The sequence below is a fragment of the Dermacentor variabilis genome, chromosome 6 (assembly GCF_050947875.1).
Source record: "Dermacentor variabilis isolate Ectoservices chromosome 6, ASM5094787v1, whole genome shotgun sequence".
In the NCBI taxonomy this organism is placed as follows: domain Eukaryota; kingdom Metazoa; phylum Arthropoda; class Arachnida; order Ixodida; family Ixodidae; genus Dermacentor; species Dermacentor variabilis.
Genome location: NC_134573.1, coordinates 41295425 through 41323100, shown reverse-complemented (window position 1 = coordinate 41323100; position 27676 = coordinate 41295425). Strand labels below are relative to the sequence as shown.

Below are 27676 nucleotides of genomic sequence, written 5' to 3'. Positions count from 1 at the left end.
ATTTTCTCTTTCTGCCCTTGCTTACTGCAGCTCCATGTACGTTGGCACTATCTACGCAAGTGCAGTTCATTGTTTATTGCAGAGGACTACCCTGCGTTGTAGGATAACCAGACTTAACCTAGCAAGTTTTCATAACATTCTCTGCGTCAAAACGGGTCAAATGTGCGAAAATACATGGAAGTCCATGACCTCTCACGGACGTGCAGAATGTAGGGTTTCGGGGACAAATTCACTGAAGGGGAAGTTGTTCCCTCATTCTGAACCAATGTATGTATATATATATATATATATATATATATATATATATATATATATATATATATATATATATATATATATGTACTTCAAGTTAATAAAACATACTTTTCAGACCAGTTTAGCAGCTCAAACTTGTTCACTGCTGCTCACTGGTATCCCTGTAGACGCGAGATTAACGTTGGCCCGAGATTTAAAGTAGCCCAGTTGGTCCGCAAGCCAACACTGTCCAGAACTGGAAAGCTCATTTCATATAGTCACAAGAACTTGAGACGTTAGCTGTAACTGAAATGTAAATATGCCTCCTGCTTCAATTCGCCAGAGACAAAATTTAGAGGTGGTCAATTCCAGATGGTTTTCTTTGCACCTACTCATTACTAGCGCTGGCAAACATTAAGCAAAACTGATATAATCACTATTTGCCTAACAACTTAACGCTGAACTAAATTTAGTTACTATGGCTCTGATTACTTTGCCTCTTTAATTAATGGGACCATTGCAGAACTGCAACCTGTGAGTGCTCAAACCTGGAAGACTTTGTAGGAATTCTGAATTTAACTTCCCATGCCAGATATCTGTGTATACTTGTCGCCCGAGGCAAGGATATTTGTCCATACCGAATACAGAATGTGCTCTGTACAACAAGGGGTGCGTGTAGTTGGCGAGAAACCCACTTGGGGCGTCTTGCCCATTCCACTTTCGTGATATATTGAGCCAGAAAAAATGTTGACAATATTGTAGCACGCATAATCACCGAAATCTTATGTTTAGGTGATGCTTGTCATATTTTGCGACTGCCGAGCTCAATGCCAACGTAGGATTGGCTCAGAAGCGATCTATATTTCAACAATAACATGGAGTACGGCGTAGAAAGAAACGAACACAGGCACCAAAGCAAAATTATACTTTACGCTCTGAACGAAATCCCCTATTACCGAAGAAAGTCTCAAACTACCGCAAAATTACTGCCTCCCGATTTATAGCATGCCAATAGCTGCGCTATATATGTATTTTTTCTCTCTTTTAGTGTTCTTTAGGTATGATGTTGACGTATAACGCCTTCTTTTCAGTAGCCAAGCTTCCCATTGTGTCGCATATAAAAAACAACACTAAATGGCATGAAGTGGGAAGCAACCACATCACGTTTTCCAAGCGCTTTGTCAATATTTGTATTCTTTCCGATAATTAGTGAGACTCGGCTATACATCACCGAAAGATGTGAATGAAGCCTTGAGGTGTTCAAGGTCGGCGTAGGTTCGTTGCGCGCATCTTCAGTGTTTACGCAGTTTACTGCCATTCCAACTTACTGCTTTCAGTCGAATCGAACTATGCAATTTCGAAAATTCATTTTTTTTTCTTAGTATGACGTGGGAAGTCGGCGCTGTGTCGGTGCTGTATTTCTTCTCGCACTGCGCAATTTCGCGCTGTAGTTTCAAGTACGATATGGCACTGTCATTAGAGTGCATCCTTAATTTGCTACAAACCTGGCGTACTTCTTATTGTGAACATTTACGAGCACAGCAGCGTTTTACTTCTCTGCCCGCAACGCTTTCTTCCTGTGCATTACCGCATGTTTTCTAAGAGCAGTGTCGTCCACCTAAACTTAGCTCGAAGCTACAAAGGAAACACGTGTGACTCGTCGTAAAGAAATTAACTTTTGTTTAAATTGGACTGTAGAAAATAATGAAAAAACGGAAAGTGAAAGTGAGAAGCCCTCAGTTGTACAAAGGATTCGCAAACCAGCCAATCACATATGCGAGTTCACATCATTGCAACCAATAGCACAACCATCTTCGTGCCGCACACAGCATTGGTGGAAACAGTGGCGCTCTTTAGAACACGCCAGGAGATAGGATTTCTCAAACACACGTGCCACCTCCCTCTCCCCTACGTTGGGCTGCGAGTATCGGCCCCTGATATCTTCCCTCTTTTCACCTGCAAACGGCCGCCATGCAAGCTGCCGAGAATGTTCCGTGAAATCGCGGATTATTAACTGCATATCCGCCGGACAGCGGGCTACCCTGCCGGTACTGAGAAATCCGTCTCCCGTGCAGATGTGTGCCGGTTCTCTTGAAATACAAACACCATAATCGGGACCCGATGGCAATCGCAAACAAAAGCATTCCTCGGCCGTAGCCGGCCAAGGGGTAAAGCTACCGCCATTTTCACGGGAATCCTTAGCAGGCGCACGCGGATGCCAAACATCAAACCAGCTGGGCAGCACCGCGTCGCTCAATTTCCGTGTCCGAGGCGGTCGACGGGACATTTGGGGAGCGCATGGGCATTAGTGGTGGCGGTGACCTCAAGCACCCCACTACTTTCATCTTCACGCTCGTCTCCCCGAACGCTCCCCTTCAGTTCGGGCCTTCTAACCTTTTGTTCCGAGCGGGGGTGCAGTTCTAGTGCCTTTTCTACGGTGCAGCCACTAATCCGCTTTCTCTTCACGCGTGAGTGTTGCCCGCGTCCCCTCTTCGCGGAACCCATATGCGTGCCTCATTTCCGGTTATTGGCAGATACAGCAGGTGTGGGCTCGTCCTACACTTTGCTATAGTCGCTTAAACTGGGCCACACAATAACAGCGAGGTCAAGTCCCTAATCTCAAACTGACTCCTTCCCCCTCAAGAGTTACTGGACACTCGATGTCCACGTAACGTGATAAAAACATATAAAAAACTTGCACAAAATTTAAATCAACCCTTCTGCACACAAGACCAATCTCCATTTCGTAAACAAAAGGATAACCTCGTGTAGTAATGGCGAAGAGGAACGCATGCCAATGCTTCCAATACAGTAGACCTCACACTCGCATCAGTAAACAAAAATCTCGCCATTCTACCAACGCAAAAACAATTATGACACATTCCGCGCTGCAATCAACATCAATAAGTTCGCGTAGTTTTGACTCCTCTAACACAAGGCACATGAACAGTACGGAGTCCCAATCGTCCTGTTGTATAGTTTCTCTCGCGGTCACCAGTCCGCACCGTGATTGTCCCAACACATGAGACCCACTCTGTGCACCCCGAGGTCCCCCAGAGCACACTCAACGGGAGCGACGGGATCGGTGTAAGCTATACCCTCAGCTCAGTCGGTCGCACCAGCAAATGAGTGATTATTTGACACGCCACCAAAGACATTTCGACATTATACACAAAAATATTCAGCTTTTAGAGTTACCTTAAAACGACACTTAACACTTGTTTTCGAACATGCAAAACCAATCCTGCACGGTGATTCGATACACACACTAATTCGTGGCCAAAGATCAACTAATATACGCGCCTGAGTCAAACATAACAGCCTATTGATTCAACAAATATATAACACATCCCGAATGTTCATCCGAGACGCGAAAGTGCATCAGCAGCCTTGTTCAGCGCACCCTTGATGTGAACAATTTCTATGTCGTACTTTTGGATCGCCAATGCCCAACGCGTCAGCCTAGCACTGGAGGGAGCCGCGCAAGTCAGGAAAGTCAGCGGATCATGGTCAGTCATTATTTTGATCTTTGTGCCGAATAGCCATGTACCCAAAGACTCTAGCGCCCACATAATTGCAAACGCCTCCCGCTCAATTGTGGACCGCTTTTGTTGCGACGGGCTCAACTTCTTACTAAGAAACGCAATTGGTCGCTCGGTTTCACCTACTTTTTGGGAGTGGCAAGCGCCAACTGCCATTTCCGATGCATCCGTGGCCAAACAAAAATCTTTGCCGGAGTCTGGTGCTGTCAACCCAGGAATAGACGCGAGGGCGTTTTTAACTCAGTCGAACGCAACTTGCGCCTCCGAGTTCCACGGCAGTGTGTTTGGAGCCCTTTTATTTGTCAGCTTTGTCAGTGGCAAGACGAGTCTTGAATAGTTAGGCACATAGTCTCGATAGTAGTTGAGAAGCCCTAGAACACTCCTCAGTTCATGTTTTCTCTTAGGCGGTCCCAGCTGCAGCATAGCGCGTACCTTATTAGGGTCTGGAGCATGTACATCTGATCCCACTACGCTTAAAGCATATTTATGACCCCGTGAAGAAGCTCGCTCAAGGGGGCCTCTGCGGTCACGGTAAACTTCCCGAAAAGGTGTCTGCGGCCTGTTCAGGGGCGTCATGGGCACCCGATCGGTTTTCAGCTTACGCGCATGAACCTGAATCCCATGACAACTCTGACAATGGCGCTTCACATCAGACGGCAGTGATGGCCAAAAGAAGGCCCCTTTAATGCGCTTGTTTCTCTTTTTTTTCTTTGAGAAGTGACTACCGCAAGGACTGTCGTGCGCTAACTCCAACACTTCGGCTGGGCGCGACTTTGGTACTGCTAACTGGGGACATTGTTTCCTATCTAATCGTTCCCTGTGATGAAGCAATGGACCATCGATAACCATGCCGTGCGACCGCTCTTTCGCCTGGCGCCAAGCATCGGCCAGTGACGCTTCAGTTATAATTACTTCCTTGGAAGTGGACCTTTGTATCCATACGCATTGTAGAATTGTATTGACTAGTATTCATTGACAATGAAGATGCTTCTCACAATTTCGAACACAGAACGCAACTTTACGCTCACCAGGACATCGCGTTCAAATGAACATGCTTGCATTGAAATGGTGTATTGCTCTTTTAAATGTTTTCCGACTATTACAAGGCCCTTTGAAGAAGACAAAAAAGAACCAGGTCGCACTTAATTATAACTGCGGATGTCCTGAGATTGACCTAGTTTCGGGACGCCGCGAACGGATGTGTTCAAGAACACGTCGATAGCTGTAGGAACCCAAGAGGCTTCAATGTAAACAAAATAAGGAAAAAACAACCTAAGCATTTTCGCACCGCAATGCAGGTATGGCTTCGGCGACGGCCCGGAACCCAGCCAGGACGAGTGGCTAGCGGTGAAGTACAAGCTGGACCTAGACTTCCCTAACCTGCCGTACATCATCGATGGCGACGTGCGGATGACTCATAGCCAGGCCATCCTTCGCTACTTGGGACGCAAGCACGGCCTAGCACCGAAGGACGAGGAAACAGTGCGCAGGGTTGAAATGCTCGAGCACCAGGTGATGTGTGGCAGGGCGTAAACCACCAAGAAACGCTTTTTTGGTCAAACAGTATTCAAGTAGAAATATTCTTCGCCTCACACCTGGCGCACAGATTCCGAATGTCGATGGAGCTTGTGTTAACAGGAACGGTGTACTCAATGGCGGGCTACGGCAGCGGTGGCTCAATTGTGCGATCCAAACACCTCCGCGCCGGTGGGACAGACGAGTCGGTTGTGGCGTACAGTTGCTGCAACAAAAGTTGCCAGCTCAGCGTGCCAGCGAAGAACAGTCGAATCTCAATGCGCCGTCCCTGTGCAATAGCTTGTGACTGGTGTCTCGTCTTGATGGGAAGAGTGGCTCTGACCTGGGGAAGGGCGTTCCCCATATGGTGTATGGGAGGGTTACTCGCGTGGCCGTCATTGCATCCACGAAGCGCGGTTTGCGTTAAGGCGAAGTCATGCGCATTCTATTCGTGTCTACTGTTTTCACCGGTGCCGATTTCGCGGCTCTCAATCCGCCCAGTCCCCTGGAACGGACGGTGACCTTCGGGAACGAGTGTTTATTACGAGCATGCTTCGAGAAAGACTACTGTTGTGTTTGGAACAAATGCGTAATTACTGGAAAATAAGAACTTTCAAGTGATAAGACATTGGCTATTCAGTGATTATGAAACGCTAAAGAGGAATATCCGACGTTTGAAGCATAAGGGTATAGAGACGTGGAAACATCCTAAACATCGAATACAAATCAAATAGTACATTCAGTTCGATTCGTGCTCGAGTGGAGAATCTGTTCTTCGAAATTATCGACTGCCCGTTTCTCTTTAAATAACATAAGTAAAATTTATTGAACTTTCTGGGAATAAAACACCACAGCAAGTAGGAACTAGTCCGAACGACTTCGCTGCAGGAAAGCCGCAGTTCTTGCGCAGACACCAGTCGCTCAGAGGCCGCGCTGGGCAGACGCTTTTTAATTTCGTAATTCAATGAGAATGCTTCGCATTTAGCTGGCCTACTTATTAGTCTCAATTCGGTCCAAGTTATTATATAACCTGTCTCAGCCTGTTCGCAACCAGTTTAAACCATGTGCGGTGTTGTGGTATCGCGTCTTTCTCCAACAAACGCAGCACTCTTCACGCGTCTGATGTTGTGCTGTGCCCGTGTGTCATCGCGGGCATTGCATTTATGCGTCAGTCAGCTGTAAGGAATTCATAAGCTGCTCAGTTAACAGTACGTCCACTTGTGAGCACCGTTACGCACATTTGTGACGTATATAAGCATTTTTCAAACGCACTGCGTGGGATCTTAATATTTCACTTGAGTTTAAAAGTAGTCCAATATTCTGTGTTCCGTTCGTTATATGAAGGTCGTTTCTTTCGACTCTTCCATTCCATAATTTCATATATTTCGAGTACCTCTAAGCAAAAGCTGACCAATTTGTCATAGCTGATCGGTAGTTTTCTTATTGAGCCCTAAGTAGCTTAACAGCCACCTCTTGCAAATACAAGGTTGCGACGAAGCCTTGCAGTGTAAATTGAGTTAAGTATAACTAAAGGCAACATAGATGTCGCATATGTAACCGACAACAGGTAAGCAAATATTATTCAATGAGTGCTTTGGCCTGTGTTAATTCGCAAATGTTTCTGGCTAAAAATGATATTATTTTGTCTTAAAGACTCCCCTGAAAAATATGTTCCCACGATATTTTATTTCGCATCGTAATATTTTCGCGCATTTTGCACTCAGTGGGCCACGTACGGATTGTTTTCTCCAACGTTCACTCAATTGTCTGCATTTTCTAAAAAGGAGGAAGCGGACTACGATATTCGTAATCTAGACAGCGTAGTTCGTAAATGCGTGAAATTGTATACAATGCCTGGTGCAGTAATTCCCAGGCGAATAGAAATGGACTGGAACGCATACAGCGACCGTTATTAAAGCGTTAAAACGGACGTTTGGACGAGTTTTAAAGGGTATAAAAATTACAAATTATTAAAGAGTACACAATCGGTGCATACTGTCAGCTCTAAACAACACATTTAACATTTCGATGCGACCAACTGAGCTATAGAATGACCGCACAAATAATGATGAAACAAACTCTAAGCTTTACGTTAAGAAACATAAAGATGGAAATTTGCGTAAGACAGCAGACGGGCCCATGTAAAATTTGGTTCCTGCGTTAGCGTCTGCTGCGTAACTGAGCGAACGAGCACAGCGAAGGATAAAAGAGCGAACGCGGAGCCCAGCGCTTGGCGAAATGCGGCAGGCGGCGATAGCGAAGAGAGCGCAAGGAGGAACGCGGAGGAGGGTGCAGCGATACCATGAGGTGAAAAGCGGAAGGGGAGACTATGGCGAAGCAGTGAGAGAGAAAGCGTACTCCGGCGACGATGGCCACATGATGGCGCCACAGTAGCGTGCATCGCCTTTTCACCCATACGACACCACCGATACCATACAATGAAACAAAGCGCTGCATGACCGGAGGTCTGTCTTTGGCGGCTGCTGCGAATCGCGCCCTCGCGTCACCCACACGCTGCCTCTCGCTAACTCCGGATTACCCAGGCAGTCGCGCCACACTTTGCTTCGTTTACAACGTGCCGCACGAGAGGGATTATCCGCGCGAGCCAATATATCGCAAAATAAAAACGCGTACAGAGCTGCGCTACAATTTTTCATTAGGGAGTATCGTAATTGTGTAGTAGAGACGAAGTGAGAAAATAAGTATCTTTAACTACAGAAGAGGATTAGTTTGGGCATATTGGTTGTTCATCGTAATGGATGTAACATAGCACCCAGGCACCACCTTGTCCTGTCTCGACTTGTCCCTCGTCCATACTGGGCTATATTACACGCCTCTTTAACAACTAGTCATATATACTATAATGCATATAGCTCTAGGATTGCCCAAATATAGTACATCAGTGCCTCCTGATATTGGTTCTATGCTTCGTGTGACCCGCCCATGTCTATTTCTCAATGTCAAATCGTTCAATGCTATCTTGAGATTACGAGTAAGGACTGAAGTTGGGCAGATTCTGTAGCTCGCAGAACAGATACCACGTTTGCCAACATCATAACATGTGCGCTAAGGTAAGAGGTACAGGACAGAAAGCAGTAGGCAGTTAGGGGGTGGGATCAGATCAAGAAAGGGGCAATCATTAGATAGGACTGTTTTAAACACCACGATATACACGGCAAGGACGAAAATTTAAGACGGAGACAAGCACTCGTCTCCGTTCTGCCTTTGCGTCCTTCTCTACTCCCTCGCTTTGCACGTGGATTACCAGCTAGCCCGTGGTCTCACACCTTAAATACCACGGAGGTAACTGGAGACCTCCGGAAGGCCTTCGACCTCTGGAAGGCCTTCGATCTCCAGGGGACCAATAGACTAAACTGATGTCTTTGATTGGCGTGCAGCTTTAGATGTATTTTAGCACTTTCCGAATGGAAACGAAACCGTTATTCTAATGGATGGATGCGAAACTTTAATGAAAGTCCTGAGGTACGCGACTCAGTGTACTGCGGGCCGCTCCCACGTAGGAACAGTCAGGCCATCGTGTGCCCTCTGGACAGCCCATAGTTGCGCCCCGGCATCGGGGCCCTTTATGCCGGAGAACCACTTGCCCTCATTGATTTCTTCCGTGCCTCACAACGAGGGGCAACGCCAGAGCATATGGTCTAGGCTAGCGAAGTCAGTGAAGTGCCTGCAAGAACTACTTGCATAAGTGTCGGGATAAAGCTTCTGGAATAAAGCCGGGCTGGGACACGGGCCTGTTTGCAATAATGTGAGCGTCAATACCGGCGCTCTATTTAACCTATGAGGAAGGGGAAAGTCTCGCCTGCCGAGATAAAAGTGCTGCGTAATTTCGTTGTATTTAGTTATTCTGATGTAGTATGTAGTTCTATGTTATCCTGATGAACTTTTTTTGTGCCCGACATTCTCCTCATCCGTATCACAGGCCTCTGACATCATGTGGGCGGTATTGCGCGTCTGCTACAGTCCCGACTACACAGAGGAGAAGCGGGTCCAGTTCCTGGTCGACATCGCTGACAAATTGCGCCAGGTAGACACCTACCTGGCCAAGCACGGGCCATTCGGCGCAGGGAAGAGCGTCACATACGTGGACTTCTTCCTCTACGAGACTCTCCAGGTACGTGGCTACAACATCAACGCCAACACTTGAATGAAAACCTACATGGAAAGGAAGCACATTTCATATTTTAGTTTTCCTGAGATTTTTCCCAGTAAATCGTAGATAATGGTGGGGAAAGGTATACGGGAGGTCAACTGGAAAAGAGCCATCTGTTTTGTTACCTTACGTTGGGAACTTGGTAAAGGGAGAGTCAATGGGGGAAAAAGGCGGAGAAATTGACCTTTACCCAAAGCGCAAACAGCGGCGGCACGCAAAGGACAGCACAATATGAGCGCTGTACGGGGACATGAGAGTCCTTCCTTAGTGTCCAGTCTTATTTCTTTGTCCTGCAGGTGAAGATGCAATTGTACTGACTCGGCCAACTAGGTATATAATTCTTCGTAAAAATAAAGCACATGCGTGGCAGAAAGAATGGCAGTACCAGAGTAGTTCCCATTGATCGTAAGAGCTTAAGAAGCACATTAGCGCATTGATCGCCTTCTGAAGTGACGCCCGTGTACGCCAGAACTACAAGATCGCCTGCTCCGAAAGTGGCCTTTCCTCTATGCGAACCTGAACTAACGCAAGCGACCTCCACTACATCTTTTAACTTCAAATGGAAGGGATGGTTGCAGTCAACGTAGCGCTCTAATTTCTCTTGTGACGTTTCTTTTTTTACTTCTCCGGTCAATTTTTCACACGTCCCCACAGTAGTCGGCGCCTCTTCCATCCGTCTTACGAGGATAAGGCGACACAATTTATTTCATGACAATCGATTTTCTGCTTTAATGTCTACAAACTGGACGCATTACGACGTAACTACATATCTCCTCGCATTGATCATCATCACAAAGTTGGAGTCTTGCAGTGTCCCACTAGAGCTCGTCATGAGTCTTTTCTTCCTATGACGTGTCATGAAAGGAACCATCTTCCGGCGCGTTGATTGCTACTGAAGACCATGCACACTTTCGCACGGCCATAATCGACACCATCGCTTCGGGCTTCACCTGTCTGACTACGTCACTTGCTGCCTTCTTTGTTTTGTAACTTTTTTTACCCTACTCCCTCTGTAATACCTGGTGGTCTTGAGGGTATATTATATAAAATGAAACTAGTTCTGCAGGGCCATTCACGAATGAACTTCATCAACTGGCCGCTTAGCAACTGATCCACTTGAATAATGCTGTTTTCCTTGAGCAAGAAATCGTTGGATTGGCCGACAGTACAAAAGCGAAAGAACTGATTCAGATTGTGATAAGGGGAAACAAATTCGATAATCGGGAAACAATCCGGGCCGCCGACGAAACTTGTATGACTTGAAGTTGCATTTAATCTATCTCCATGGTGGTGCTGATTTATTGGCGTCACCTTTGAAAAGGCCTGCGACAAATAGTCACCTAGCCTGCTTGAGTTATTTGGGCATGCTATACATCCCTTTCATTCTAGTATTTTAACGCGACAGTGTTATGAAGCTCGTGTCGCAGAAAAGCCGGTGTCGGCGGTGGCGTTGGCCGTGAGCGAGAAATGGCGGAAGGCAATTCATAACTAAAAACAACTTGGAAGATGGGCTGGGTGGCAATCGAACCAGGGTCTCCGGAGTGTTAGACGGAGACGCTACCACTCAGCCATGAGCTCGATGGTCCAAAGCTGGACAAAAGCGCCTCTAGTGAATGCGATGTTGCCTTAGAAACGTGCCGTAGAATGTTATACTGCAGTCTATATAGGTAATTATGAGCATGTAAATTACAAAAGTCGCAGTTAAACGAGTAGCGAAGTACGTTTCCGCTACAATTCTTCTGCGCTTGGCGCACACGCAGAGCCATCTTGCGGCAAACACAGAATACCCCCTCCTCACAATGTACGGCGCTGCCGCGACAGGTGGCGCGCCACTCGCCCGCTTCTCCCTTCGTCTCGTTTGAGCGCATTGGGGCCGTGCGGAGACCGGTGCAAGGATGCCCCCAATACCCTTGCGTTTAATAAGTTTTCTCGCTCTCCCCCCTTCCAACTTCCAGCGTGCGCCACTCGAACACTCGTGTTTAGGCGACGCGGCTCCTCTTTCCGCTGACAGCGCGATTCCTAGGTGCAGCGTCCGATGCGGGACGCCTCTGATGTGTCGCTGAGCCGTAGCGCGTCTGGTGGGAAAGCGTCCCCTGCGATGTGTGCCGTGCTGCTGGCGAGGATGCATGCGTCTGCGTGGTGCTCCCAAGCGAGATTGAGGACGATCCAATCGAGGCGTCAGCCCCATAATCTCGCCAGCCTTCATGGTGCGTCGCGGCCCGGCTGTCCGTGCTGATCACGACGTTTGGCTCGCGTAGATCGTTTCTCCCTCCGATACACCGAGTTCTTTGGTTCGTTCCGCTTGCTCAGGCGCACGTTGCGTCTCTCTGTGACTCAAGAGCATCCTGAGCGAATGAGTGGGCGGTGCGAACGGGGTGCGATAACGCTATCGCGTTCCACTCTTGAAGGTGAAGCTTAAGCGTCCTCCAAGTTTTTTTTATACTTTTTTGTCTTCCTGAAAACTTTTGTCTACCTTGTACTGCTAATATATGCCTTTAAAGGGCCCCTCACCAGGCTTGGCCATTTTGAGCTGAAAAGTGCAGCGCATACAATGCTCGATAACGATCGTGTCTCCAGCGTATTACATTGCTACACGCCGCGTAAAAAGCTGATATTTCAACCCGAACGCCGTTTTCCCTTCTCCTCGTAGCCTTTGCGCTCGAAGCCGGAGGATGGCGTACACTTGCCAGTGCGCCTACGTATACGTGTTTGTGCTGTGGCGTCGTTCGCGGTGACACGTGGCTTTCTTAATTATTCAAGGCAACATCTGTTATTTGCGTAATATGTTGCTTGAATAGACGAATTAAACCTTAAAGAAATAATAAAACACGCAAGCCGAGTGTCTGCGTGTTTTTGTTTTACTTCGCACCGCAGCAAGAGAGATGTACTTCTTTTTCGTCGACGTAGGCGTCACGCGATCCTCGAGGTCTGGTAAGGGAGAACACAGGGAAGGAAGTTCACTTGCGGAGGCTAGACGTAGCAAGCGGTGAAAGCGTCTATACTGGCGGCCTGCTTTGTGTGGCAATGAAGGGAAAGCTATGGAGTCAAACCGCGCACAAGTGAGAGCGCTTCTTGAAAGAGTCCCGTGTTTTCATCCGGGTTAGTTTAAGCTCGCGGCCAGCTTTGTGTCGCAATGAAGGGAAAGCTACGGAGTCAAAGCGCGCACAAGTGGGAGCGCTTCATGAAAGAGTCGCGTGTTTTTATCCGGGTTAGCTTAAACTGGGGAAGAGAAAACGTAAACACCTTCTTAGCAACAGTTAAATAAGATAAAAAGCACCATTGAATGTAAAACCTTCCTTATTTTGCGGCTTTTCCCTTCCGCGTCTGGGCCAATGCGAAACCGAAGCTCCGTCGATTCAGCGTCTGTCCCGAACAAGCAAAAGCACTGTCAAACGCTGCCGGACTACTTGGTGCCGTAACACATGCGCAGCAGCCACGCGCTCGTAGCGTTCCCTTCATTGCCACAGAAAGTTGTCCCTGGGTATAGCTTGGCAGTGCAGCTCGCATCTTCAATTGAGTTCGTGATACTGAAATATTTCTATCTCTGCTATTAATGAGCCGATTCGAAAAAATTCTCCGGCAGAACGCTCCCTCGACGACACGTAACAACTTACAGCATATAATCGAAGCTGTCTATGTGGCTTAGTGAGGGGGTGTTTAAGGGATAAAAATTAAAAAAAAAACGCATCAACCGCTTTCTATCGGTGAAACGTGTCAGTTTGTCAGATTATATATTTTTGCCGCTTTGCCATAACAAGACCAGTGTTCGTTGTACGTTAGTGATGGCACATAGTTTCAACACAGCTTGACAGAAACAGAGCTAAGCCATTCTGTCAGCACCCATTTACACCTATTTCTACGGCGCTGGCAAGCTAAATGGATTGCTCGATCGGATTGTATACAGCGGGTGTCCTATCTGTCACGAAAACCCGCAAGTAATCATTATCGCAGCCAGCGTGCGCACATAACGGCCTGATGGTTGTCGGCGTTGCGACGACTTCACTCTAAAAACAAAGAGAGTTCCGGGCACTCTCTTTGAGGGAGTAGCTGCTTGTCCCATATTTGACTCTCTTTTCGAGAGTAGATCGACGCTCTTTGAGAGAGAGTAGGTCAACTCCTCCTGACAGAGTTTTGTTACTCCACCGCAAGGGATTGCTAGTACTCTTCCGCAGAGTGCTAATACTCTCCCCGCAGGGGTAATAGTACTCCGCGAGACCGAGTACTTCTACTCCCCCAAACAGAATGCTTGTACTCCTTCATAACAGAGTGCTAGTACTCTTCCCAATACACTCTTAGCCAAATCCTGGCCACGCATGCAGGCAGGAAATCGGATCAAATCAGGGACGCTGATACACTGTTCCCTAGGCGGCTCCTCAGAGACAGTGGCCCAATTCCAAGCGGCCTTCAGAATAGGCGTGTGTAAAGTTATGCAGGATTTTAAAGTAAGTTTTCCTGGCTATTTGCTGCCTACCATGAGGCGTGACTGCTCTGAAGCGGCCTATGCGTATGCGTCCCGAACGCCACTGCGGAGAAAAAAAAAAAAGCTAATGAACGCTTATCCGCAATTATCTTGTCAAATTTCACAATCAAGAGACACATAGTCTAATTAGAACGCAATTGTCAAGGGAACCACATACGTATGAAGAATAACAAGGGTCTATTATACATCACGTAGATTCGAACGCGCGTACACTCGCATCTATACAATTCAAGGCACACATCCTACCCATTACACCACAGCGCCACCACGCCCAGTCGTGTTCTTTTAGATGTTATATACATACCAAATGTATTTGAGGAATCGGCTGCAGTGGGTGGGGTTTCTCTGCAGTGTGCTATGCTGTTGTGCACTGGAATACGTTTGCGTTTGCATCATTTCCATTCCTTGCTACGACTATCGAAGACAACGTAGACGACAACGTGAGAACTATTCACGGCTTGTCGTCACCGCAGGAAAATAACAAATGTGCCGTTCAGCTCACGATCGAGTGCTTCTCCAGTCCATGCATTATATGTTCTCCGAAAATACGCGGATACAAAGTATCGCGCCAACCATCCACGTATGTGAATTTAATTCGCGCGTATACTGGTGAGCATTTCTGTTTATTTTTTCCGCCAGTTCCATTCGTATATGGTCAACTGCGACGCCAGTACCAGGCATTTCGACGTGTCTCACGCTACCGTGTAGGCGTTCTTTTCAAGTGCGTTAGTTTAGAGTTTGTTTCAGTCCGCTGTGAGCTGTTGTCCTGCATTAGCAGCGGATCGTTAGCGTTTTGAAGCGCATGCATTCCAGCATTTGGAGACTGCTTATGCCGATAGCCGCGTCACATGCATTGGCACGCATGTTTAAAGGACTAATGTGTCTACTTGTTACGCGTGCACTGCTCGTATCCTTTGGCAGTGCTCATTCTAAAAGCTTTGAAGACAATCTACACTCATGCGTGTGTTCAATATATATGCACAGGATGGACTTGCCGGCTAGTTGGTTGAGCATTTTAGAAGAAGAAACAGCGCAACACAAGGACGACGCAAAAACATGGACCACACCACGAAGTGCTGGTGTGGTTGATGCTTTTTTTCGTCCTTGTGTTTGCGCTGTTTCTTGTTCCACGATACACGCACACCACAGGTACGCGGAAGTTTAGGAGCATAGGGGGTTAACTTTGTTTTCCCCGTTTCCTCTCAGTGTCAGTGGCACAGTGCGTTGCCCGGAATTGTGCACGCTTACCCCCATATGCAGAAATGCATCATAACTTGAAGCCCATGCTTGACTTGATCTAAATGACGCAAGTCGTGAACGCACCAAAAGAAAGGCAGTGAGCGTGTGGGGACGTTCGCACCAGGCGTCGTTTATATCAAGTCAAGCATGAGCTTTGTATTAAGATACATTTCTGAATACGGGGGTTAGTCATCTGTTTCTCACAGAAAATGTCGAAGAAACGCCCACGAAAACCAGGCACATTCGTAAACTTAACTAGGCAATACGAAGCTCCATTGAAAAAAAGAAGAGTGGTATTAAAAGCTTTCAGTATTTTTCTTTACTCCAAAATGGTTGCGCTCTCGTGCTTCAATGTACAGATCGAGATAGTGCAGCGTTAGTTAAAAAGCATGAATTTCCGAACTCCATGCCAAAATAAGCTTGTAAAATTATTTAGGTGCTAGAATCCAGGGTTTGTAGCGATCCTTGAAAATCCTTTATTTCTAAAATGCCATTTTCAAGGCATTGAAAACCCTTGAATTTTTAGAAGTACTGGAAAGTCCTTAGACTTGAACATTTGGCTAGACTTAGCAGACATTTCCAAGCGTTTTTATTTCCCTTCTGTGACACTCTATAGAAAGAAAGAAAGCGACATCCTTAAAGTTGAAATTAGAATGGAGCTGCAGATACCAGTTTTATGCACATGGAGCCGGCGAAAATGTACTTGGAGGAGCAGAAGCAGGAAGCTCAACAGTTTAGGCATTCGAAGAGAAGCCGTGAAGAGTAAATCGAGAGCTACAGACACAATAAAAAGAAATTAGAAATGACTATTGCTTATTTGATGGTGAAAAGCTGAGGCAACAGATGACTTCACATACACTGTCAAACCAAACACTATTCAAAAACTGCAAATGTCGCAGGTCCAAGTAGTTAATTGTGCTATTGCAGAAAAACTTTGAGCGCTTTCTTGAAATGCTTCCTTGTGTGCGTTTAGTGATGGGCGGTGAAAGGCAAATTAGCAGTCTTTCAAATGTTTGAAATCAGTGAAATGCGATTTGTTTTGTTTTCTTTTGTTTGCATTAAAGTTAACGACGTTGTTGAACAAGTTATTGCCTGTCCAAACTACGAAACACATCGCATGAGGTCCTTGAAGTTACTGTGTCGGGGCCTCGAAAGTCCTTGAAAACCATTGAACTTTTTTTTTCATTATTGCTACGAACCCAGTAGAACAACTGTCACGGAGTAAAAACATTGGCTGAGCAGGGGCACAGAGCACAGGAAGACTCGACGAGTCTGCGCAGAGCACAGGAAGACTAGAAATGCAGTAGTAGGCATGGAGGGCCCTGAAAAAAATGTGCTACATCTGCTTGTCTGCCTTATGTTTCTGCACCGACTGCCGCATTTTTAATAGAAGTGCACTTTCTGTTCTACTCCAATAAAGGCAACATTACCAACTCCCGTCTGGGGCAGTCCTTCAGCCAGTGCAGAACTCTTTCTGTACATCCCAGTCAGCTCTGTCATTTTTCCAGCATTGTAGTACAAGATTTGTTAAACTGGTTTAGCAGAATATGAGCAGTATACTATTAAATTAGCTGTTTATTTGTACGCACAAGTTCAGGTCCTAAGCTCGGTTGCATGACAAATTGCCATACCTCAATAGATACAAGAAACAATTTTATTACTGTTTAATAAAATCGAAACAGTAATAATCACAACAATATAATGATATACATTTCTTTTGGTACGTATACAGCCCATGTCTTGGCACAGTATAAATTCAACTATACATCGCAAGTACTGCGTCCTGACCTTTGTTATTCACATGTGGAAAACCATCAGAGCAATTCATCAACAAATATCACAGTGATTAGTGACGTACACTTAGTAACTGTTTTACATGAGCATAATGTATACAAATGGTGCCTGTGTACCTACACATGACTAGTGCCACCCGAGTACTATTACTCAGAGGTGTAAGACCAATAAAGCAGTTCTTTAAAAAATATCACAGCGCTTAGTGACGTACATGCTGTAACTCCCTTGTAAAAGCTTGATACAAACACGTGAGGACACAGAAAGCTACCAGTGGGCCTACATGGGAATACCACCGCCTCAATAATAATTCAGAAGTGTAAAACCAACCAAGCAGTTCTTTAAAGAATATCACAATGCTTAGTGACATACATTTTGTAACTAGCTTATATAAGCTTTATACAAACATGAGAACATACACAAAGCTAGCGCTGCACCTACATAAAGTGCGGCCATCTGAACACTATTATTTGCAAGTGTAAGCTCAGCAGAACAGTTCGTTATAGTGACGCACACTTTGTAACTGCCTTATAGAAGCTTAGTGCAAGCAAAAGTATGCGGAAAAAAATTAATTAAAAACTTGCTCTATGCATACAGAAACAGATCAACACAAATGGTAAACACCGCTATGAAGACACATGTGGCTGTGGCAAAGCGCAGTGCTGTGCCGGTTGAAACTGCCATCCACAAAAGTATTGAGCAATGCTTAAACCACAGGCAATAAAGTGCTGAAAGGGTGCGTCTCTAACATACCTAATTTAATTCAAATTTCTTGAATATAGGGCTCTCTTGAAGATAAGGCATCTGATCCAACTGACCTGATTTTACACCTGCTACATGCATACAGTGCACTCAGACATAACTCGTAATAATTATTATAAAAGGCATTTAAAAACTTGATAGTATGATGAAGATGCATGACTAGAAAAGTTGTCCCCCTCGTACTTGTTAAAAAGGTGTAAGTACGACACATGTTCTTTCTTTCCTCAATTTTTGCATTAATGGACACCCCGGAACCTCGAACCCACACAAAAAAGATACTGCTATGTTGATAGTGTTAAGAATAATTTTTTGTGAAAGCTTTTTTACAGACAAGTTTCGGTCTCGTTTCTGGAGGTTGAGCTGTATCATGCAAAATAACATGGAAAGTGGTCACGTGGGAGCATGACACTATGCCATAATGTTCGTTTCAGTTGACTCTCTTGCCCTACAAGTCACTGCTCACTGCGACCAGTGATGGAACAGCAGTGTCTGTGTGATTTTCATCACACTTCTGTCCTATGCCATCCTTACCAGAGTTGGCGGCACATAGATACCCAAATTTCGATAGTGTTGCTTTCTCAGGTGGTTGTTTTTGATTTGCTCAATATCATTTGGCACTTCAGCTGCATCAAACTTCTTTTTTACCTCTTCAACAACAACAGTAACAACAATCTTATGACACCTGTGTTGTCCTTCTACTTGCCTACAAAGACCAGTCAATCTAGCAACAACATTGACAGTCTCTACTATCTTCTAATGGGGGAGAGGTGTGTCCCACCATATGTTCCACACTGTTGTCGCAATGTTGGCTGGCTGGGGAGGCAACAATTGTAATATGTTTGCATTTGCATATCTTAAAGTGATGCTTGTACTCTGTTATAACACCTAACTTAGTCTTTCACTTGCTGCACAAGAACACTGGCTCACAGTCGTGGTGAAAAGCTTTTGTATGTTGAGCAAATGAGTTGTATGCACTACAAAAAAAAAAGTCACAGTGATAGCGCACATGTTGTTCTACCAGGCCTGGTGCGGTTCCTTCTGACACTGCTGCTAATGCTGACGCGCTGCTGCTTGCCTCGTACACTGTTGCAGCTGCAGTAGACATGGCAGTCTCTGTATCTATTGCTGCCGTGTCATCTATCATGGTAACTTCAGGTGGTATCGGGCTCACTTCTGCAACAGAGATGTCGTTTGCCCCTTGAGGGCTCTCGTCATCAGGGCCAATAATTTCGCAGGCATTGTCTCCTGCATCAAAGAACCAATAAGAACAGCCTGAATTAATACACATAGCTCTAAAAAGTACGGACATCAAGACTTAACCACAAGCTTTGCACATCAGTGACCAGGCTTAATGAATAATACTTGCAGGAGGAGTTACACGATTGTGTGTACATTACAGTAAAGCCTCATTAGAAGAGATACTCAAGAGGCACGGGAAACATGTCTCTCGTAACCAAAAATTTTAAAACACTGAGGAGCCAAACTAGATCACTTTATTATGCATCATCACTAAAGTATGTTTAGATATATCTGAAGGAATAATTGCTCAGGGTGGCTTAAAGGACCCCTAAACCACTTCTGGACATTTTTTGAACGTTTCAAGTAAACACGCGTATCGAAATCAGAATGCCGTCACAATTGACGATGCCAAACGCCACAGTGCGTAGCACTGTGGGAGCACCACAATATGAAGAAAACGACCCCGTGCGCCTCTCTGGACCAATCCTGCACCCCGCCCCCCAGTTTGTCCTGACATCACCAGGCTGTCTCTGATGATGACACCAGTTTCCGGTGCCGTCGATTGGTCGAACGAAAGTGTACGACTGCCGGCAAGGCCTGCAAGCAAATAAACACACTCCTTCTTCCTCGTCGCGTTGCTCGCGATGCCATTGTGGGCAGCCAATGGGGGCAAAGAACAGAAACGCCAACAGAAGGGTCTCCCTATGAGGCTCTTCAACTAGTCACCATACAGTTCCATTGTATTGGCGAGGTCATTAGCGCCACCCCTTGCAGGACGACGGGCCTGTGCGGCAGCAACAGAGCTCGTTGGTGATGGCCTGTCCCGTAACATTTGGAGGTGTACTAGGCGAGGAAAAGACGATACTGTCCAGATGGCGTGTACCAGATGAAAGAGTAAAATGAGCGGGGTCTACTTCTCGATAATCAAACACACGTAGCTCGACTATTACTGCACCATTTCGAAACATTCTCGTGGCTACGTGTTCGTTACCTTAACATGTACAACTGCAACACCGCAACTCAATTTTAACCTCGGTGGTTTAGGGGGCCTTTAAGGAAGACATTCACAGCTTTTTAGTGACTGTAGATTGTGTTGCTTCCTTCCTAACTTCTGGAAGTTAAATACTTGACATTGAAAGCCTTGTTGCTCGCAGTACCTTTGAGGTGCTCTTAGACGCTCGTCACTTCAACCGCCGACACTTTCTGCCCTGCGCTGTCCTCGTTGCCCTCCTTTTCTAGTTCATGCTTAAAGAGACATGCGCAATTGACTTGTGTGAGGATTGCGTGATCTTTACGCCCTTCGGAGCACACAAAGTGCATGAAGTGAATGTGTCTGGCTTGTGTCCCTTCGAAATAAAGAATACTTAAAAAGTCATCGTTAGTAACAAAGGTGTCTCTTGTGTACAGTGTTGTAAACGTGGCAAACATCGGAAAACCAACCAAACCACTTTCATATGTCTTTTACAACCAAGTGTATCTTGTAATGAGATTCTACTGTACTGAATATTTTTCATCTATGGATCATCTGCATGTACATATAGTCACAAAGACTTGTTGTGTGGAATGGTGAATCAGGAAAAAGCTCGTGCTCTTACTTTTTGTCCCTAACATAGGCAGCTGATTACAATATGATAAAAAAGCAGGTAATGAGGCTAGCATGGAACATAATCCTTCAGCTCTAAACAGTTTTTTGGGCCCACATCATTCCCTCATATGACATAAGGAAACAACTTGATTGCAGTAATGGCTGCATGTGATCTAAGCTTATTGAAACAAACAATACGTAAGGTTGCCCTGTATGTAATTTTATCAGAGTGCTTTTTAGATGTCCTGCTGGCGATCCTGGCTGCACGATGTTTCTCATGCTTTTTGGCACGATTCCTTTCTTTTCCACTCCACTCTTTTTTCTGGTTTTCTCCCCTTTCCCTTCCCCCTTGCGTAAAGTAGCACACCTGAAGTATTAAATCTGTTGAATTATTGTGTGTATCAAACCTGTTAACATGCATGCTTCTCTGTGGTCTGTGTTGCATTTTTGCACTGTACAAGTCAATTCAAGATGAAAGGTGGAATGTCCCTGCCTTTAGTTTAATTCTATGTGTATATATATATCTATATATATATATATACATACATTAAATATATGTACATTCAGGAGTGCCTGCATGCTCTTCTCCACTGCTCCAGTGACAAAAAGGAGAGCCTTTTTATGTACCATAGTAAAACATTCACAGGTTTTCGCTGTGCCCATTACATCACTTATCATATGAATCTGTCACAATAAAGAGTAGCAGTGGTCCATAATACTAGCCCATCCCAACATAACTATAAATCAGCACATACCGACATGCTGTGAAACAGCTGTTGCAAAGCCGCTGGTACTGGCAATTTCCGCAGCATTGCAGTGGTTCAGCCGAGTGCCACCTGTATAGTGACAAACGCATATGCATGTTAGCAACTCAGTAGTTGCTGATGGTTTCATAAGCTTTACACTACACAATAAAGTAATCTAGACAACTTTGTTGGAACAAATACACATCATTAGGACACCATTTAAACACTAACACAATTAATTGCCCCCAATCTCTCACTCACTAAGGGATAATACTACTGAAACATCGGTGGAGAGCTCAGATTAACACAGCCCATAAGGGACAAGCTTTTTTTGAGGAAAACAGCTATAACAGCGGTTAGTTTTCTTGATCATTTTATGTGCTATCTTTGATTTAAATGTCATGCAGTACTATGAAATAGGAAGTGCCGCATGTCTAGCAGCAGAAGGCGTCGTCAGCCTCATGGTACAACTGATTTTTGCACTGTTTGTGTCAGTGAGCCGACACATACAAAGAAAACCGAATTCACACATACATATACAGTGCCAAGTGCACTCCTCCTGAAAACGCAGCCACAAGTTCGACTGCTGCTGAAAGGAAAGGTTATATAGAGTGCGAGACTGCATGGAACTACCACTTATGACTGTAAGTGTTTGATCTGCTGATTGGAGAGGTAGTCACATGCTATTTCTAGTCACTTTTAGAGGCATTACTAAAGGATGAATTAAAATATATTCATAAGTCACGAATTTCACGCATCCACAGTTTGGTTAAATAACTTGTGAGAAAAAGACATGTTTACCTGGAATAGCAACCTTTTTTTCCTGCTGCAACACTTTCCTTCGAAATAATGAAATAACTTTACAGCGTCATAATATATTGGGTTTCTCGCAACTACTTGCCGGCAGTGGCGAGTTACAGTGTTTATATCTGACTCATTGGGCGACAATACTGCCAAACACAAATGCTTCACGAACACGAGAACACGTCCCTCGCAGAGAATAGCAACCATATATGCCTCTGTGAGACATGGTCGCACCTTTGTGGCAAAAATGTACACTAGAACGACACCACCATCTCATTAAAAAAAAGCCTCAGTACAAGGCAGCAGCCAACTGCATAATGTGAAATTGCAAGTGATGTCCACTTACTGGTGGCCTGTGTTTGAGACACTTCTGGCAGTTGACTGGGTGCTGAGAAATGCACGTCCTGGGTTGTCCCTACAAAACATACAGGCTTATGTCAAATGTTGGAAATATATATACACCGGCATTTCATAAGTCGCAAAAGAAATGAGTAAACTAATAAACAACTGTAATGTAAACAGAGTACACATGATAAGATAGGCTGTCAACTGGTAATGCATTACGCGAAAAACCTAATGCATAGGAAAGACTATATGTATACACACGAAGCTGACACAATTTAATTCGCTCTAGGTTTTTCCGTGCAGTATATTCAAATTATTATGTCTCGTGGTTAGAGCAAAATTAGTGTAAATTATGCACTAAATTATGTACCCTGGAAAACTTGTCTTCAATATGCAAATGTGCGCGCTTCGAATGAGTAGCGTTGTAAAATTTACGTACATGGCATTTAACATAGTTCCTGAACACGGATTTCCTTTGCCCTGTGTCGTGTATAGTGAGCTACATATATCTGCCCCCCCCCCCCTTTTTTGTACTAGCCATACTGCGTGCCACTGCACCTATACGTACGTCAATAAACCTCACGACACAGAAATAAAAAAAGCCCCAATCACCCATGCCTGCATGTTGTAGTGGGCGTAACCTAACCAAGCATGGTCTGTTGCTTTTTATAGTAAACACAGGCACCGTGTTCATTGCAAGTATGTATCATGGCACTAAGCAAATATGCAATTTCATTGTACCACTATTTTTTTATCACATGGATGTATCTGTTGAGAGGCAAGACAAAAAGCAGTCACTTGTCAGAACTAATTAGCTTTTTTAAAACACATTTCTAACTTTTCAATGACACTTGCTGCTATGTGTTTGTCTCCAGAGAGCATACTTGATTTGACTTTCCAATCAGAAACATTACATAAATATACCATGTTAAGATGACTGCCTAGAGCACGTGAGAATTTTCATCTTGGTGTAACATGCTGTATCTTGATTTTGTTGACATTTGGTCAAATGGTAGACCCAATATACCCACATACTAGTTTTCTTGTCCAAATTGCATGCCAATGTATTTTGATTTTTTGGCATTGGCTCCTCTGCACTACGTGAAGTCCTGCTGCACTGGCTCTCTCACATCCTCGTGTCCTTGCAGCTGCCTTCTTGCGTTATATAAAGCGAGTGCCTGAAAAATATTGTATGCAAAAGCCAACACCAGGGCATGGTGCAAAACAACATCAAGACAGTCAAGGCCATGGCAATAAAAGAAAGTCTTAGCTATTAGTCTTCCTAGTGAAATGCATGCAAAACTTCCAGATGACTGCAACAGTCAATTGCTAAACTAACTTCATTTTTAGATTTAAACAAAAAACAAATCACCAACAGTTCATCATTGTTTGTCATGAATGTTAGAATACTCCTGCTAATAAATAGAATATTGCTCATTTTCAGACGTCATACGTCTGTCATGAGTCTGGTGTATCGCAAACACCACTTGTGACGCATCCTAAGCACGTCCCCAGTGTGCCCTCCGCACCATCCCTGGTTGTGCCACTGCTGAAGCCATAATTTGAGGATTATAGCTGCAAACATGATGCTCAGTAGGGATGAAAATATTGTCCTTCAGTTCAGTGGATATATGGATGTGCCTATAAAAAAGGGCAACAAGGCTTGTTATGGCAAGCTTACCCACATTTCAATACTAACACGAAAGTTCACTGCGGCCTGCATCTAAGCTTACTAAAAGGCATGAACTTATTTTCATGTATGAGGTGCGCAATGGAGTTCATTTTTGACAGACCCGACTATTGCTGTAGTTTGAAATCTAGCATTTTAGATTCTTGAAGGCATGTAAAAGTTGCAGTTAAACCACAGTTATTAGTTTATTACACCAACCTATTATTCTGTAGAAACATTTTATTTTGATATTTTATTTCTCTACTAAAGATATTCAAGCGATAAACACATTTTGATCTGCCATGCAATAGCAAAATGCACACATTACGCTTGTAACCTCCAGAGGAAGGCTGATTTAGCTGTTCATATGACATAACTCTGACACGCCAACTCATATTAGCAAATGCACAGGCATGTTCAAAACAATAAGCGTATGCAAACCGCCCCTGCAATTGTAATTCCACACAGCAGCCGTTATATTCGATGCCGATGCATAACTAGCTGCTCGACAATTCACCGAGTTCGTAGACATGAGCATCCTTTCAGTTTCGCACCGTACACGAAAACCGCAACAGGAGACAAAACCAGACCTATAATCACACCATTTCAATACATGAGCAAAAACAGTTCAGTCTTAGGGATAAACACTGTGAGAGCGATTTATTGCGCGACGGCGACGAGCGACGGCTTCGAGCGACAAAACGGGCCGTCGCTTGAACAGATAGCTCGGTTCCGGAAATCTAGAAATCGTCGCTCGTCGCCCGGATGTGCTATGAGCGACTAGCCAATAGCGCGAAGCCGGAACTGGATGTACATCGCACAAATACTACCGATTGTCGCGCGGAACGAGCAAATGATTCAATTTTTATACGTGCAAGGATAAGAACGTACTGCAAAACCTCCGGAAATATTTTATGCTACTTTTTATAGTAAAATACATCAACGTAAATTACTAAAACACGCGTCACGCGTGATTGCAGCCCTCATGCCGGCAGCACCAGGGAGGCGTCGCTCAAAATCGTCGCTCGCACGGATACGACTTGTAGGCGACGAGCGAACGCGAGAGCCATCTCCATCCCGTCGCTTGTAGCTGCCGCGCGCAAGATCGCTTATATGGGGTTTATACTTTTTTCAGCATAAAACATGGATTCCTCATGTGTTTTCAGTAAGTTCAATATAACGCGCCCAACTTACCTCTTGCAGCATGCAGCTGAATGCCTGCGGCAAAGTTTCTAACTAGCACTGGTGCTGCACGGGACTTCAGTGGTCGCAGATTCCCACTGCGCGAGACACCGTCAAGCGCGCGGTTTATTTATAAAGAAAGCATGCTGCCAGCAAAATGACGCCTTCTGTTATGATTCCTTAGTTCAACAGCGTTCCGTACAGAGTAGACTGCCAAACTGAATAAATTAAAGCACACAAAACGCACGCTAATCACGCTCCGCATAGGCTCGAAATCACGGGCTGGTGAACGAACCATTTTAAGCATCCTCTCGCCTGGCGTCTTATTGAACATACCATAGTTCTGGCAGCGTTTGCGTTTTTTAAAGCTCTTACGGACAACGGCAAAGTGATAAAATCACCTGCAGTTATCGCGACGACTGGCTTTTTTGATTGACATCGAGAGACACAGCGCGTATGCCTAGTCCTCTGTCAATCGCGTCGGCTAAGCGCAGCGATGACTTCCTGGCGATAGGATAACATATACGGAGAATGTGCACCTAAGTGAGAATTCACTTACCGTGGAGGATTTGTTGTTATATCCAAGGCATGACGAACGAGTGTCGTGTTTTCGCGGCGACGCGAGATGGCTGCTGACAAACGATCTCCCTTGGCTGGCCTTCGTTGCTCGGTGGACGGATCACCTTTGTCCGCTGCTGTGTTGTTCCGCGATCTTGAGCGCGCGCGCGCACGCGGTGGAGCAACTCCGAGTGAAAAAGTAGAGCGCTCGCTACGCGTTCCTTTCAACTGTGGCGGCCTGTTCTCTTAGAAGCAAAACGACGTGTTCTTTGCTCAGCGTGCATGAATGATACATTGCCATGTTCGGGGCCAGCCACCTACAGTTGAAGCAGAAGATTACGCTACGTTTTGTTCTCTATTGCCGCAAGAGTAGAATGGGCATTCTACTCTCTCTCTGAAGGGGAGAGTGAAAAGCATATTTCACTCTCTCCTTGGTGACAGAGTGAACAATGCATTTGACTCTCCTCGACATTTTGCGAGAGTAAAACGACGCTTTGAAGAGTGAACCGGCCGTTTCACTCCTGCGATACCCTTCCTAGCTTTTAGAGTGTTGTGTATGCATCGGACGTCTACACGCATAATTTTTAACAGCTCACGTTGGAGCTCGGCCTCCTCCTTAGAGAATTTGTCATGGGATCAAATACATGAATAATAACTGCATCGCCATTGCAAAAGAGTGTCCCAAAAATTGTGCCAGAAATAAGTGATATCAATGCTTCCATGTTTTTGTCTATTTAATAAGGAAAGGGAATATCACACGAACTTTAGAACTATATCAGTTCGAAACGAGCAAAGCAGTGCATGCGGTTGATATGATACATGTAAAGGCCGTGAAATAAAGTTGAGGACAAATATTTTAATGAAACTATGTCATTCAAGAACCTTGTTTACATTTTTGTACATATGCACCTGCCTGAGAAAAACCTCAATGACACTGTCCTTCGTTCCAATGTATTGCGCAGGAGCTGCTGTCACCGGTCGTGTATTGTAATTGCGCCGAAATTATAGTCGCGACAGAGATAACATAAAAGCAGTTCTGCAATATATTCATTAGAGATGCGAAGATACTATGGAATACACAGATGTGGAGATAAAGCTTGATAAAGGGCCAAAAAGTGTCACTGGAAACAAAGTTCACTGTATGTATCCACAAAAGCTAGCAACAAGATATTTAAATGCACGTACATGTCACCAATAAACCTACGTATCTAAGCAAAAGTCGCTGTATACCGGGTGTTTCAGCTAACTTTAGCCAGAGTTCAAAAATATGCCTATGCACTCTAAGACGACGTGACCAAATCAACGTTGCTTACTTTTGTATGCAGTATATCACGTTATTTTTGTATTTTGCTTAATTTTTGCTTAACGATATTTAGTCATGATTAATTAACCAACTTCTTAAGTAACGAAGCTAGGGAAAGAATTCTGATTAGAAAGATGCAAAGTGGTTTGCAAAACGTCAGAATAAGCATTTTCCCTTTGTATCTAATAAGTATTAGTGTATTTCAGCTTCTTGATGATGCTCACTAAATGCAAAACACCACGTGACATGCCCGCTTCCGCGTCGTGATTGCAATGCAATGCTCCCAAACGTTCTCATCACCAACAGCCATACGCGCGCTGCCGCTTAAAAGGCGACAGGACAGAGACGTAGGCGTTCGCTATGCCATTTACGCCAGCGATGTTATACCCTCGCGAAAGTTCATTATAGCGATAAGCAAACGCAGCAGTTATCGCTTGTGCTGCCGGAAGCAACAGGCCCGTCATTTCCCAATCGCTGTAAAAAAATTCATCATCATCATCAGCCTGGTTAT

General features: G+C 44.9%; 1 protein-coding gene across 1 annotated transcript in view; it reads left to right on the top strand.

Annotated features, from left to right (window-relative positions):
- The window catches only part of LOC142584134 (glutathione S-transferase B-like), a 47009-nt gene that overhangs the window by 10205 nt on the left and 9128 nt on the right, over nucleotides 1-27676 (top strand). Inside the window, exons 2-3 of the mRNA XM_075694307.1 lie at nucleotides 5075-5288; nucleotides 9232-9423. Coding sequence (XP_075550422.1) covers nucleotides 5075-5288; nucleotides 9232-9423 — 406 coding nt within the window. The remainder of the gene's footprint in view (nucleotides 1-5074; nucleotides 5289-9231; nucleotides 9424-27676) is intronic.